Raw genomic sequence first — 12,984 nt, 5'->3', positions numbered from 1 at the left:
ATAACATTCAAGTCTAAAGAGGTTGGATAAGTAACTAGCAAGTATCCAGACTTTCACTACAAGTAAAGTTCGAACTCTCGACTTACAGTTCAAAGAGAGACTTAGACTCTGTTTGATAACCCAACTCAACATTTAAATTTAATGGATTCATATTTTAACATGTTCAAAAGCGTTGATAACCAAAAATTGAACATTTAAATTAATTAAGTAGCACTATATTTTCTAGGCAAAATTTGTTTCCAAAATTAAGTGATAAACTAAACTATTCACTTATCACTGAATGTGATACACACTCAAATATATTAGATTTAATAATTAACAATTTAATAACTTAATGGATTCGTATTTCAGATTTTACTTTTATCAAACACAGCTTTAGTCCCCTTTTTGGTAGCCACTGAGCCAAAATTCAATAATTTATAAGGAGAGAAAGATTAAAGAGATTGTATAAGGGACTAGCGGTATATGAGTCTGATTAGACCAACAAGTGTTTAGGCACCGAACCTTGTTTTCAACCCTAACTATAGTAGCATGCCTGGCATATGAGATGAGAATAGAAATTATAGTTGTAAATTAGCAGTACACTAGTACTTGTTAGTGGTAAAAGGTTAGCGGTATTAAATTCATCGTCCAACTACTTCTTTTTTCTCCTTTGGATAAAATTGTAACTTGAAAAAAAATACTATATCATTTACCTCCTTATTCGTTTCTTTCCTCCTTTAGCTAGTTTGGGAGTTTAGAATAGAAAAGAAAAGAAGAGAAATGATAAGTTAGAAAAGAAAGGAAATGATGAGAAAGAATCCGAGTTTTTGTCTAAGTTGTTTGGGAGTTTTAAGAAAAAAAATAAGGCAAGTGATTTTTTTTTTATTTGGGAGTTGAAGACAAATGAAAGAAAAGGTACTCAAACAAGTTAATTTACAGATATGCCCTTTCTTTAAACAAATGTGAATTAAGTAAGTTGATGGAAATTTGGTCGTTTGCATGAAAACTATAGAATAAAATATGTAAATTACTTATGCCAAAGACTTCAGATCACGTAGGTCCAATAGATACAAGTTAACAATTACTACAATAGAGTTATGTCAATAACTCTATATAGTTTCATTATCATTACATCATTAGAACTAGTAATGCCAATAGAGTTATGTTTACAACTTCCATATCAGTACATCCTGATACACAACAGTAGAATCCCAATTCCAGATCCTAAAGCCAAAAATATTAAGGGATCTACATAATTACAAAAGATATTTTGCATGCTTTTACATCTTGATACAAAAACTCAAAAAGCTTTTCTACATGCTTTTACATCCCGATGCAAAAAATATAACTAAAACATGTTTTATCTCCAAAAGACCAAAACAATGAGAATGTGTAGGTGTCAGCACAGCTCATTTTACATGTTGAATTGTGTTCCTATTTTCATCCAAAGGGGCTGAATGACGAAGACCATCCATCATTTTCCCAATATGCATTTGCATCAATTTTCCCAATATGCTCTTGCGCCTTTCTGCTGGACAACCAAAAAATGCTCTTGATTTAGCTTGGCTTTAAGTCAAAAGAGATAACAATCATTAATAGAGTCCACTTCAACTCCAATATTGGTTAGTTCCTTGTAAATCTCGTTTTCAATATACACGCATTCTTTAGAATTTTGAAAAATAAAATTTTCCTCTCTTATTGCATCAACAACATTATCAAGTGCACCTTTTATAATTTCAAGTTCTTCATAAAAAATGGGCAGATTTCTTTTTTTTTTTTTTTCCTTGAACAGATGACGTATATTATACTAATTTTTTGTTGCAAGTTTTGAAAACTTTTATACCAGTATTTTTAGTTGTGTTGTCAAAACTCTCTATAGTGATCTAATTTTGAGAAAGAAGATAGTCGATGTCAATAAAACTTTCCAACTCAGTACCATTTGGTTCATTGGCCCATCTATTGTGTGTTTCTTTTGCTGTTTCAGCACCTTGTCCAGTACCTCGATTCTTAGCAAATAACTCTTATAATTTATCATAGTTATGGATTTGTTTTGTCTTTCATTTTTTCAGCATCCGATTTTTCCTAAATAAATAGGAGTATTGTTACAATAGGAATTGAAAATGAGCAAAAAAAAAAAAAACTAAATTTAAAGAGCACATACCTTTAAAAGTTGCTCCCAAACTTCAGGTTCAACAATCCAAGTTTTTGTCATAAGACTTCAAGAAAAGCCACTAAAATTTTCATTTCTAAACAAGTCATAACACTCATTGCAATGCAATTTAAGTGTCTTCATTCAATTCATCAAACGATCTTTGGTGAAATCCTTACCAAGTTTATCCTTCAATTCCTCGACAATGTTGTTATAAGCTGTTGTTGTGGATGTTCCATCAACTCGATACCCTTCATAGTGCTGATTCAATAATGATTGGATATAAGCATCATCCATGGATTGTGTCCATTTTAAGTGTTCTTTCTTAACTTCCTGATCTTTCTTCAAATCTTCACCCATTTCAAATGCTAAATGGTAATGATAAGATAGTAAGCACAATTAGTAGCAAATAAATATTTTAAACAATTGCAATATCTTGATAACATTGTGCATGCACCAAAACAAAACCTGAACATACCATTTAGTACATGTTAGGAAGTTTAGAGCTAAAACATATTCAGAAAGTTTACAGCACTAAATTCAATTTGATATTTGCAAGGCTATTTGATTTCCCAAAGATTTGCCTTGTGATGAATCTTCTTTAGTACTAGTAGATGCAATATTTCCATTCTCAACAGGAGATTGGTGCGCCAATTCTATATCTACTTCATCAATATATTCCAAAGCTGGATCTACTTCAATCAAAAAGTTGTGCAAAATACAACAAGCAAGAACAATTTTTGACTGCGTATTAACATCATACGTAGGTTGGTTATCACCTATGATTGGAAAGCATTTTTTCAAGACTCCAAATGCTCTCTCGATTGCATTATACAATGATGCTTACCAAAGATTGAAAAGTTCTCAATAATCTCGAAGCCCCTGATCGATTTGAGTACTCTTTTAAATAGTATGTAACCCCTCTATAAGGTGTAAGTAGTCCACTTTTTAATATGAATCCACCGTCAACAAAGTAAAATTTACCTATAAATACTTTAACAGATTACTAATTTATTCAATTATACATATAACAAATTTTAAAATTTAAAATTACCATTAGGAATAATTAATTTGTCTTCTCTATTAAGTGCATTTTTTATGATTCTCAAGTGTGATGCAATCCTTTCCTATCCAGGTAGAACATATGTGAATTTTAAATCAAAAGAGCATGTAACCAATATATTTTGTGTTGGATGCTCTTTCCTACCACGATACCTTGCTATCTCGGCATTGGACACCTTGACACGAACATGATTTCCATCAATTGCACCTACACAATCCTACATATATTTTAGTACATTAATTTTTAATAAGAGTTTGTATGTGAAGTTAAAAATTCAACCTATGTAAAAAATAAAATCACCTTGAAATATGGATAAAACCTCTCACTATTAAGGATTTCTAGTGGTACTTTTTCTCCCATAGGCTATCGTAGAAATTATTCTTCTAAGAATATAACTGTTTTAAGTATTTTATGAAAATGGCAGCTAATAGTTTCAAGTGAGCGATGGAAGTGATAAAATGTGAAGAAACTTAGCAACCTACTATAAGTTGCATCAATATTTCCTCTCGTACATTCTTACTTTCTACAGACTGGTACTTGATAGGTCGATCGACATAATTGCTACTACGAACCCTCCGAGACATAATCAATTTTGTCACTCGACAAATAACCTCAGCAGCAGCTAATTATCGACTTCTTAATTGAATATGAAACTTGTTTAGAACATCATTTGCTTCTTTATCCATCTAAATGTACTAATGTTAGTTGATTCATTTTATAATATTAAAAAAGTCACTGTCATCCATAATTTCACACCGTGACATACCTTATTATTTGCAAAAGCTTTACTCAAGAGCATGAAAGCAATGTAAAATATTTATATCCCATAATAGGGATTCGTGGCCAATTATAAAACATGATGATAATACTCTCCAACAGTCTGTGTGTACTATTTTCAAATAGATCACACCCTCATTTTCACATTAAAATGTAATATTCCTCATTTTGTGATTATGTTTTCACTCAATTTATGTAATCAACATCATGTATATTAATCAAAGTTTTTGTTCTTTGACATATTACTTTATTTCATTGATTTAGGACATAAGAATCCTTTGCAAAAATACATATATTTTATCAAAGGTATATCAAAGTCACAAATTTCTGTAACCCTAAAATCTAAAAAGTAGTATAAGAACTCGTGGAATTTCAATGCAGCCACAGAAACCCAAAAGATATAACAAATTATTATATAAATAAAGCTACTTTCTAGATACATAATTAATCTGTCTTCCCCATCAAAATGCAACATCTCAATAAAAAAATAGCTAAAGAAAATAACAATGAAATAGAGATATACTTGATTAAAAGCCTATTGAAGATGCTGAAGGATACAAATGGCCACCTGTTTCTCGGAGGGAGAAAACAATAGTTGCAAATGGCCACCTATTTCTCTGAGGAAGAAGACAATGGTTAGATAAATTGAAATGATGTGTTTTGGCGAGGATTTTGTAATAGAGGGATTCATTAGGGATTAAAATTTTTTGTATCAAGGTTTTAAGGGTAATATTGTCATATACGAAAACTTACTTAAAACTTCCGTGCTTGTCTTCCTTTTCCGCGCAACTTTAGGCGGAAGGTTTTCCAAAACATAAAGAGAAGTGAAATCTTTTCAAATATTTTCTTTTCCTTTCCATTTTTGCTCTCAAATAATGGAAAATGTTTATTATCCTTTTAAATTTTTTTTTTTTCATTTCCTTCCTCTCAAACTAGCTATAAAACTCAATCTAAAAGAAAAATCAAGTTCTACCAACTCTCTGCCTTTATTCTTCCTTCGATTTCCTCAATCGAAATAATGTCTGATTCATATTACTACTACAATCCAAATAAGAAAAAATCAAATTCCTCAAAAATTTTTCCTTTGATTCCTTGATTCCAAATGGTGCATAAGTCATAGTACTAGTAAGACCCAAATAAGAAAAATCAAATTCCTTCAATTTTTTTTTATTCAATTCCTTCATTCCAAATATTTCCTTAGTCATAGTACTATGTACGAAAAAAAAGCAATTTGACTGCCCCTCCCTCTTTTTCTATAAGTTGGAGGTTTTGAACCTAATATTTTACACTTATAATTTCTTTCGCTTTATCACTCAACCAACCCTCGCCTATAACTGGTGATATTGTCAGAATAGAAAATTTTCTGCCAGAGCAATTTTATAATGAAATACCCAAATTGCCCTCCTCTAAGTCAATAGCCAAAAGCAGTCCATTTGCTTAATGAACCCGCCAAACACCTTTGACCCATCCCTAGTCTCTTCTATCTTTTGACTGCCTATTTCCCGCTGCCTCCGACTCTCTATCGTTTTACTTTGTCTTATAACATCCATAATTTCGGTCCCGAAGATCCTCTTATATCTGAAAGTTGGTATTCATATATTCACGAATTTTTTTAATCTTCTTAGATGGCAAAACAAAACTAATAAATACGTGTTCTTGTTTTGCTTTTTCATTCATTGAACTGAACAAAGAATATGAAAGTTATTTATTTGGGGGTTATTTGATAGTACTAGTAATCACAGAAACCGATAATAGAGTGAAATTTTGGTATAAAAATTGTTACTTTGGTCTAAAATAAAAAAAAAAGGAGTTGGGGCCCTGGGACTGTAAACTGAGATTGTGCTCGGGTTTGATTAACAGTCCAGTTCATCTGTCAAGTTTTTCAATTAGGTTGGTATTGTAATTTATGTTGCTTGTGACGTAAAGATTGCTTTGACATAATCTACCAGCGGGTTATCATTCTTATCAATGTTGGAGCTGCAAAAAGTTGGCAATGGATTAATCACTTTAGAAACCAACAACTTTGGTTGTTCGCCATCACCAAAACTTTAAAGCTTGGTGGGATGCGAGGTTAAGAGTTCAAATCTTACCTTTCATCAATTGTGCACAATATGTGGTTTCTTCAAAAAAATATATACGAGTGATTAGTGCACCCGTATGACCTAATAATGGTTCAATTCCCATCAATTCCCCCGTAGGATCTATTTGTGGGGCCGACAAAGGTAGATGAAATGTTAAAGTGATTGACTAATTAAGGGTAATCTAGGCACTTTGAACAAAATTACTTTGGCAAGAAATTGCTTTGACAGTATCGCTAACTCTCCCCCATTAATTGCCTTATTTGACACATAAGATCACGATAATTTTTTTTTGAATTTTTAACGGATGTTCAGTACTAGTTAGCGTACCTAAATTACACACAAATTACCATATAAATATATACAATCATAATTATTACATCTCTTACATTTAGATACTTTCATGAATTAACTATACACTTCCAAAAGAAAACTCTAAAACCTAAAAGTTTCTTTTAATGAATTTGGTTCTTTTTTCAAATTCACTACCCATCTTACTTAAAAAAATATGGATTTTCAAAAAATATTTAATAATAAGTTAAATTAGGTTATTTAGAATCAAAGATTAAAAAAAAAAAAAACTTCATTGACATTCTACATCCATTTCCTTATGAATTAAGTTTAATTGCATCTATATCCCTTGAGGTTTAGCCAAATTACGAAACCTACTCTCTAGTTTGGTCAAGCTACAGTTAACCTTGAATGGTAAAACATTTATCAAAGGCCCACTCGCAACAACTGCCGTAAGAGATACTGCTTATATCGGCAAAATATATACTTGAAAGCCCTAAAATATCATTTTGCAAATTGAGTTGATTATATTTCCCTCCGTTAGGTTTGTCCAAAACACATATACCTCTCACGAGGTTAGTCTGAATAACCTAATTAACCATGTAGTTTGTCCAGATTAGTCCAATAATTTAAACTAGTGCTTTTAGTACACTTTAGGTGTGTGCTTATTTCAAGAAAATGTATGATTATTTTTTTCATATTAAGTTACATATCATGGTAGACATATACGTATTTATCTGAAAAATTTAATTACTACTTTAGAGGAAGCTATTGTATTTAAATAATCATGGGGAAAAAGTGGAATTGTGAGGGAATTAGTGCGAGAAAGTTGTAATTTGATCTCAAAGGAATAACTCTTTGCTTATTGTGGGGTGTTTTTTTCGTTAATATATTAGGACTAATTTGCCCTTATACAATTAATGGTATATTAAAATTTTAAAAATGTGACACTATAAGTTTACACCATATAGTGTTGCTCTCCCTTTATATATTGTATAGATATCAAAATTTTTATTAAATAAACATTTTCAATAGTCAATTGCATAATTTGTATCAACTGAAACATAATTTTTCAAGAAATTCTCAAAATACCAATTAATTACTAATCATTCGTCCAACCATTCTTCTCTCCCTAAAAGTTCTAACTAATGTAATCAAAACTTCAACTTCATAGTATCAAACCTTTTCCTATCTCAATATGCAAATAATCAAATTCTCTTTAAAAAAAAAATCTATTCTAAATCCAACTCTAAGCATTAAATTTTGTACAAAGGCCTCCATTTAAAAATTAGAATTAAACCCAACAAGGACGCTTGTATAGAATTAAGAATAAAAGATTTAATGTATTATGGATAAAAGATCATAAAAGTCTGGCTAAGTTATGTTATCCTATCAAATTATATATCTAAATGTAATGAATGATGTTTCACGGAAAGAATGGGTTGAGAAAGTGTAGTCGTTGCTAGACAAATCGTGGGCAGAAGGGGAAAAAATAATGGAGAGAGAGAGAGAAGGGAAGAAAATTTCTTAATTTTTCTTTTATTTTTCATTTTTTTAATAGTTCGTAATTGTTTTCTTTCAGTTTAGGTTTCATTATTTCTTGGACATTATGGAAATTTCTTATGAACATTTAACTATTCAAAGGGTAAATTTGCTTTCTTTGGACAAACTACAAAACCTTTTTTTTTTTTTTTTTATTTGGGTAATTTGAACACACCTGAATGGAGGTAAATGTAGTTTTCTGAGGAGGGTTGGGTTGGGTTTGACGCTGTCACTCACAGCGTGGTAAATGTAATTTGATTAAACCTCAAAGGTGATGGACGTAATTAACCCTATGAATTATGATGGTGAAATAATTATCATCAGAGAAAAAACAATGAAAATGATAAACTTGAAAAAAGTCTCTATTTTTGGCATTTCTCATGTAGGGGTGTCAATTGGACTTTTTGAGTGAGATTTTAATAAGTTCAAACTTGATGCATAATTTATATGAATTTTTGGGTTTTGATCTTTCGGATTTTGGGTTCATATTAAAAGCTCAAGGCTTAACTCAGACTATTATATGAGTTTTAGGTTCAAATCGAGTTTGGTTTAAATTCATAATTATATATAATATATATTTTATAATTATGAATTAATAAAAGTTTATATATATTATCATTTTATATCGTAATAAATATAATTATAAATTATAGATATTATTATATATATATTACATATATAATTATACTCATATATGAATCGGATTTTAATCGAACAAGAGACTAGTATGATTCAAACTAAACTTATATTTAATTTAGCTGTAATATTTAGGCACAAACTCTATCCAGCCCAATTAAAACTCAGGCTCAGTGAATTTTTTCGGGTCAAATGGGCCGAATTGGAATTGATCCGATCCAATTGGCAGTCCTGTTCTAATGTTCTCGTCGTAGTGTTTCTTTAGGTGGGAAAAATTGATGGTGGCGGCAACAGGCGCAATAAGGAATAAAGGCGGGGGTGATAAAACCCTCTCCTGTCCTGGAGTTTTGAAGCACAAACATTTGAGGAAATTGGAAAAACAAACATGGTTGGATTTCTCCATACTTGTTCTTGGCGAAAAGTACCGCTGCTATCGCTGTTTCGCCAGTACCAGAGTTGCTACTTCCGGCAGCAAATTTTAGTATTACCATGTAATACTACTATTACCACCACTACTACTGGGACTGGGAGCATTAGGAATTTTACCACTGACAAACCCAAGTTAGGAATGTTACTAGTGAGATCAGCTAATCTGCAAAGGTATTGCCACAGCAGCGGCGGGAATAAGATTGAGACTCCAGCGGCAGCCGCTACAAATTCTCCGCCTCCATTCGAATCCAATATCCTCAGACTTCTAGCCGCTCACATCCACCACCGCTCCCTATATCACCCGCCGCACCAGGTAAAGGCAACTCTCACGCCCCCATTCATTTCGTGTATCCTTTTCTAGTATTTTTCTGCAAAATCGCTTTTTTTTTTTCTTGTTTTGTTTTGTGTCTGCTTCTTTTATTTTACACTACAGAAGAAAAATCAATCTTTTTAAGGTGATACTCCAATTCATCAATCTGAGCATGTTTCTGTGTATTGTGTTGCTCCAGAAGATAATGACTGTTTTGTTCTGTCATTCAGTATTGCTCTTTCCCTCTCTCTGTGTCTCTCTTTTCCCTTTTGTTTCCTAGTCCAGTAATAATGGAAAAGTCCGACTTGTGATAAAAGTTCGGAACTGTCTCAATCTTGGTGCTTTCCCTCCAAAAAAAAAAAAATAAATAAAAATAAATCTTGTTGTCCCCAACCAATCTCAGGGGGTAAGCCACAGAGGTATAAGGGGAAAAAAAAACAGATGTTAGAATTGAAAACCTTCTTTAAAGTGAAAAAGCATCACTTAATCTCGCTGAATGTACGATTTGTATATCGGTCCACGTCAACTAATAAGACTAAACCACATTGACTTCTTTGTTGAACAAAGGGTACGGTGTTGGATTCAGTTTCTCTGTCTACGAGTACCTACATTTACAATTCGACATGCATTCACATTTCGTGTGGACTTGTAGCAATCAAGGAGGCCAAACACTTAAACCTCATCAAAAACATTAGTTCAACTGATACTGAGTAAATTCTTTCCAGATTGGTTATGAAAAGGATTGTATTATTCACCATGGACATTTCTCATCAATCAAGGAGGCCAAACACTTAAATCTCATAAAAAACATTAGTTCAACTGATATTGAGTATATTCTCTCCAGATTGATCATGAACAGGATTGTATTATTCACCATGGACGTTTCTGTAGGCTGAAAAGAATGCTCCTAATCTTTGAACGATAGTGTAATGTTTAATGCCTAAATGTTTTCTTATGCAAGTGCTTAAATCTCCAGGTCCCATTTGAGGGACAAGACCCAAAAAAGAAAAAAAAAATCTGAATAATCTTACTGTCTGTTGTTGGATGAATGGAATGTTTTGTTTGTCTTGGGTTAACTTAAGTTAATGGCTGCTATTAAGGTTATTTTACCAAACTGAAGCACCATAGAATGATACTAAGACCAGATATTAATACTTTCATTTTACACTGAAGGTAATCTATCCAACTTCCTTAAAATATATACATTTTTTCCTCCCGTATATCTGCAGTTTGTTCAAACGTTAATCATTGTTCTCCATTTCTCAAGGAACTAAGGAATTCTAATTTCTGTTTTCTTTGATTATTTTCAATAGCCTGTTACAGAATACAATGGCTTTACAGTAGAAGATCGACCTGGTGAGCAGTGGATCACCTTGAGAGGCAAATCTACTGAGGATGAGCACATTAAAATTGAAGCTACAATGTTTGACGGCTCAGTTTGCTCCCCACCGTCTGCTGCTGAATGCAGCGGGGAAGATGTGCGTCTTCATATTAGCTTGCTGGTTGACATATGGAAGGGGGATGGAAATGAGTTGTTGGAGTTGGTATGCTCAGCCTGGCCAGACTCCTTAGAAATTCAGAAAGTGTACATATTCAGACGTGACAATTCACCAATTGGGCCTTATATGGGACCTAATGTCAGGTATGACACAGTTTCTTTCTTTGAAGTGTAATACCCTAATGCTTCTCAAAATTACTGAACCATTTGATGATAACGGGCCATTTATGAGGTGGTGATGATAAAACATCAGGTCTTGCTCCCTTTTTCTTTTTTTGGGTCCAAAATCTTGTGCTTCCTGTAAGTTGGTTCCTTTGATCAATAATAAAAATTATGTTGATCGTCTCACCAATTGAGGCTTTGTGGCGACACTGGGATTGTGTTTATTTTCTTCAGGGGTTTGAAACTTGCACTGGCGAGTGGACTTTATGAGTTTCTGAGGACAAGGGGAGTAAATGATGACCTTTCCTTATTTTTGCACGAGTACATGATGAACAAGGATAAGGGTGAGCTCATTAATTGGCTTGGAAAAGTTAAAAAGTTCTTCGAAACATAGAGGTATGATTTTTGTCTTTCTTCTGTTAGACTGCCATTGTCCAACTTTTGTCTATAAAGTCTGTACCGGATTCGAGTTGGTACTATTCATGCTTCTACATTAATGCATCATCTGAATCAATTGAAATGTGGACTAGGTGTCAGTAAAGAATATTTTGCAAAACCATAGTCATTTAGTTGTCTAATTTGTCCACTTGTATATGCCAAGTTGTAACTTATATGCAGCGTGGAGTGGTTGTCCCAGGAAATGAGTCTCACTTTTTATTTGCATTATGTTCATGACTATCTTGAGTTGGTGGAAGAAAATTTCAGTTTTGGTACTTCTACTCTCTCATCCATTAACTTCTTTCTTTGTTCTTTGCATTTTCGATCTTTTCCTAAGAACGAGTATGACCAAGACTCATTATAATCGCTACTTCGATTGGTGTTTGTCATGTTAAATGTCACATCCAATAGCAGCACTCCCTATCAAAATCTGCACCATGAAAAGTGACAATCTTTTGTTGTATAGAGAACACAATGATTAGTTAAACGACTCATTAAGCTCATTCTGATGTTGTAGTATGTATTTGCAGTTGACAGCTTCACATTGTTGTCGTGATCTTGGTCCAATCATGCATCAAGGACTATAAACTTAAATGAAACTTCTGATAGATCCGTGAATAGCTTCTGAAGTTGGCAGTAGGACACTCAATTCTCTCGAGGGAGATGGAAAATTTCATTCTTTCCCTCCCAGCAGAAGTTTCCTGGCAGAGGAAGAATTCGGGTACTTTTCCCTCTATGGTAGCATGTTGCTGTCAGACTATACTTGGAAGAAATCATTTGCGTCTCAAGGAATCCTCAACCTTTGAGTGTCAAATGGCTCAACTGATACATTTCCGGTTCAGTTGAATGAAGCTTATGTTGTTTCTGAGTCATTCGAAGCTATTATTTTTACGTGTGTGTGGATACGATATTTGCCTGATTGCTTTAGAGAACCCTTAATTTAGTACTAGTAGTTTTGTAAAGTGGCTGACAATCGATTTGATTGTGACAGTGACTTAGAAATGCCATTATCTATTCCATACATTTCGTTTTTCTCATGAGCAATTCTATCAAGCAATCTCCAGACTAAAAGAACTTCAAAATTTTAATCAATTTTGGTTTCTAGGTTGCAAAATTTTTGCTGGAGAGGAAATTTAGAGTGACTTCAATGCTACCTCTAAATCTGTAGTAGAAGCGCGCAAAGTATTCCCACATCTCGTAGTTGGGCTGTGTGGGGAAATGGTCGGAGAGATCTATGGAAGAAAAGCCGAGGATCTAGATATAAAGGTTCTGTGGGGGTAATTCGGTCTTTTCATGGCATCATGTGTTTTGCACATGACCAATTTAATAAAAAACTGGGCATTTCTTGCTAATTGCACATGATTATGAAACACGTAATATCATGGGGGAATTGTTGCAATTGAACGATCAAGAGGGCAGAGGGAGAAGAAAATTTTTTTTGAGGGGATATTTTAGAATAAACCTAAAACAAATTTTAAAAATATTAGAAGTGTTTCGTTAAACTATTATAATTAAGAATACTAATAACTGATGTAAATCAATTTAAAGCATCTTAACGGCTATAAGATTATACTTCATCATAAAATGATGAAAACTTTTGAAAATAAAATTAATAAAATATTTAGAAAT

The 12,984-nt window shown here is 32.8% G+C and overlaps 1 protein-coding gene across 1 annotated transcript; it reads left to right on the top strand.

Moving 5' to 3' along the window:
- The first annotated feature begins 8,739 nt into the window (after positions 1 to 8,739).
- Positions 8,740 to 12,392, top strand: LOC113705363 (uncharacterized protein At2g39795, mitochondrial). The gene is made up of 4 exons (XM_027227192.2): positions 8,740 to 9,260; positions 10,571 to 10,899; positions 11,152 to 11,313; positions 11,886 to 12,392. Exons 1-3 carry the CDS (start codon positions 8,904 to 8,906, stop codon positions 11,309 to 11,311), a joined length of 846 nt encoding a protein of 281 aa, XP_027082993.2. The 5' UTR covers positions 8,740 to 8,903; the 3' UTR covers positions 11,312 to 11,313; positions 11,886 to 12,392.
- The last annotated feature ends 592 nt before the right edge of the window (positions 12,393 to 12,984 follow it).

This window comes from Coffea arabica, chromosome 8e (genome assembly GCF_036785885.1).
Source record: "Coffea arabica cultivar ET-39 chromosome 8e, Coffea Arabica ET-39 HiFi, whole genome shotgun sequence".
Lineage (NCBI taxonomy): Eukaryota > Viridiplantae > Streptophyta > Magnoliopsida > Gentianales > Rubiaceae > Coffea > Coffea arabica.
Note: the sequence above shows the minus strand (reverse complement) of the source record. Positions and strands in the feature narration are given on the sequence as shown.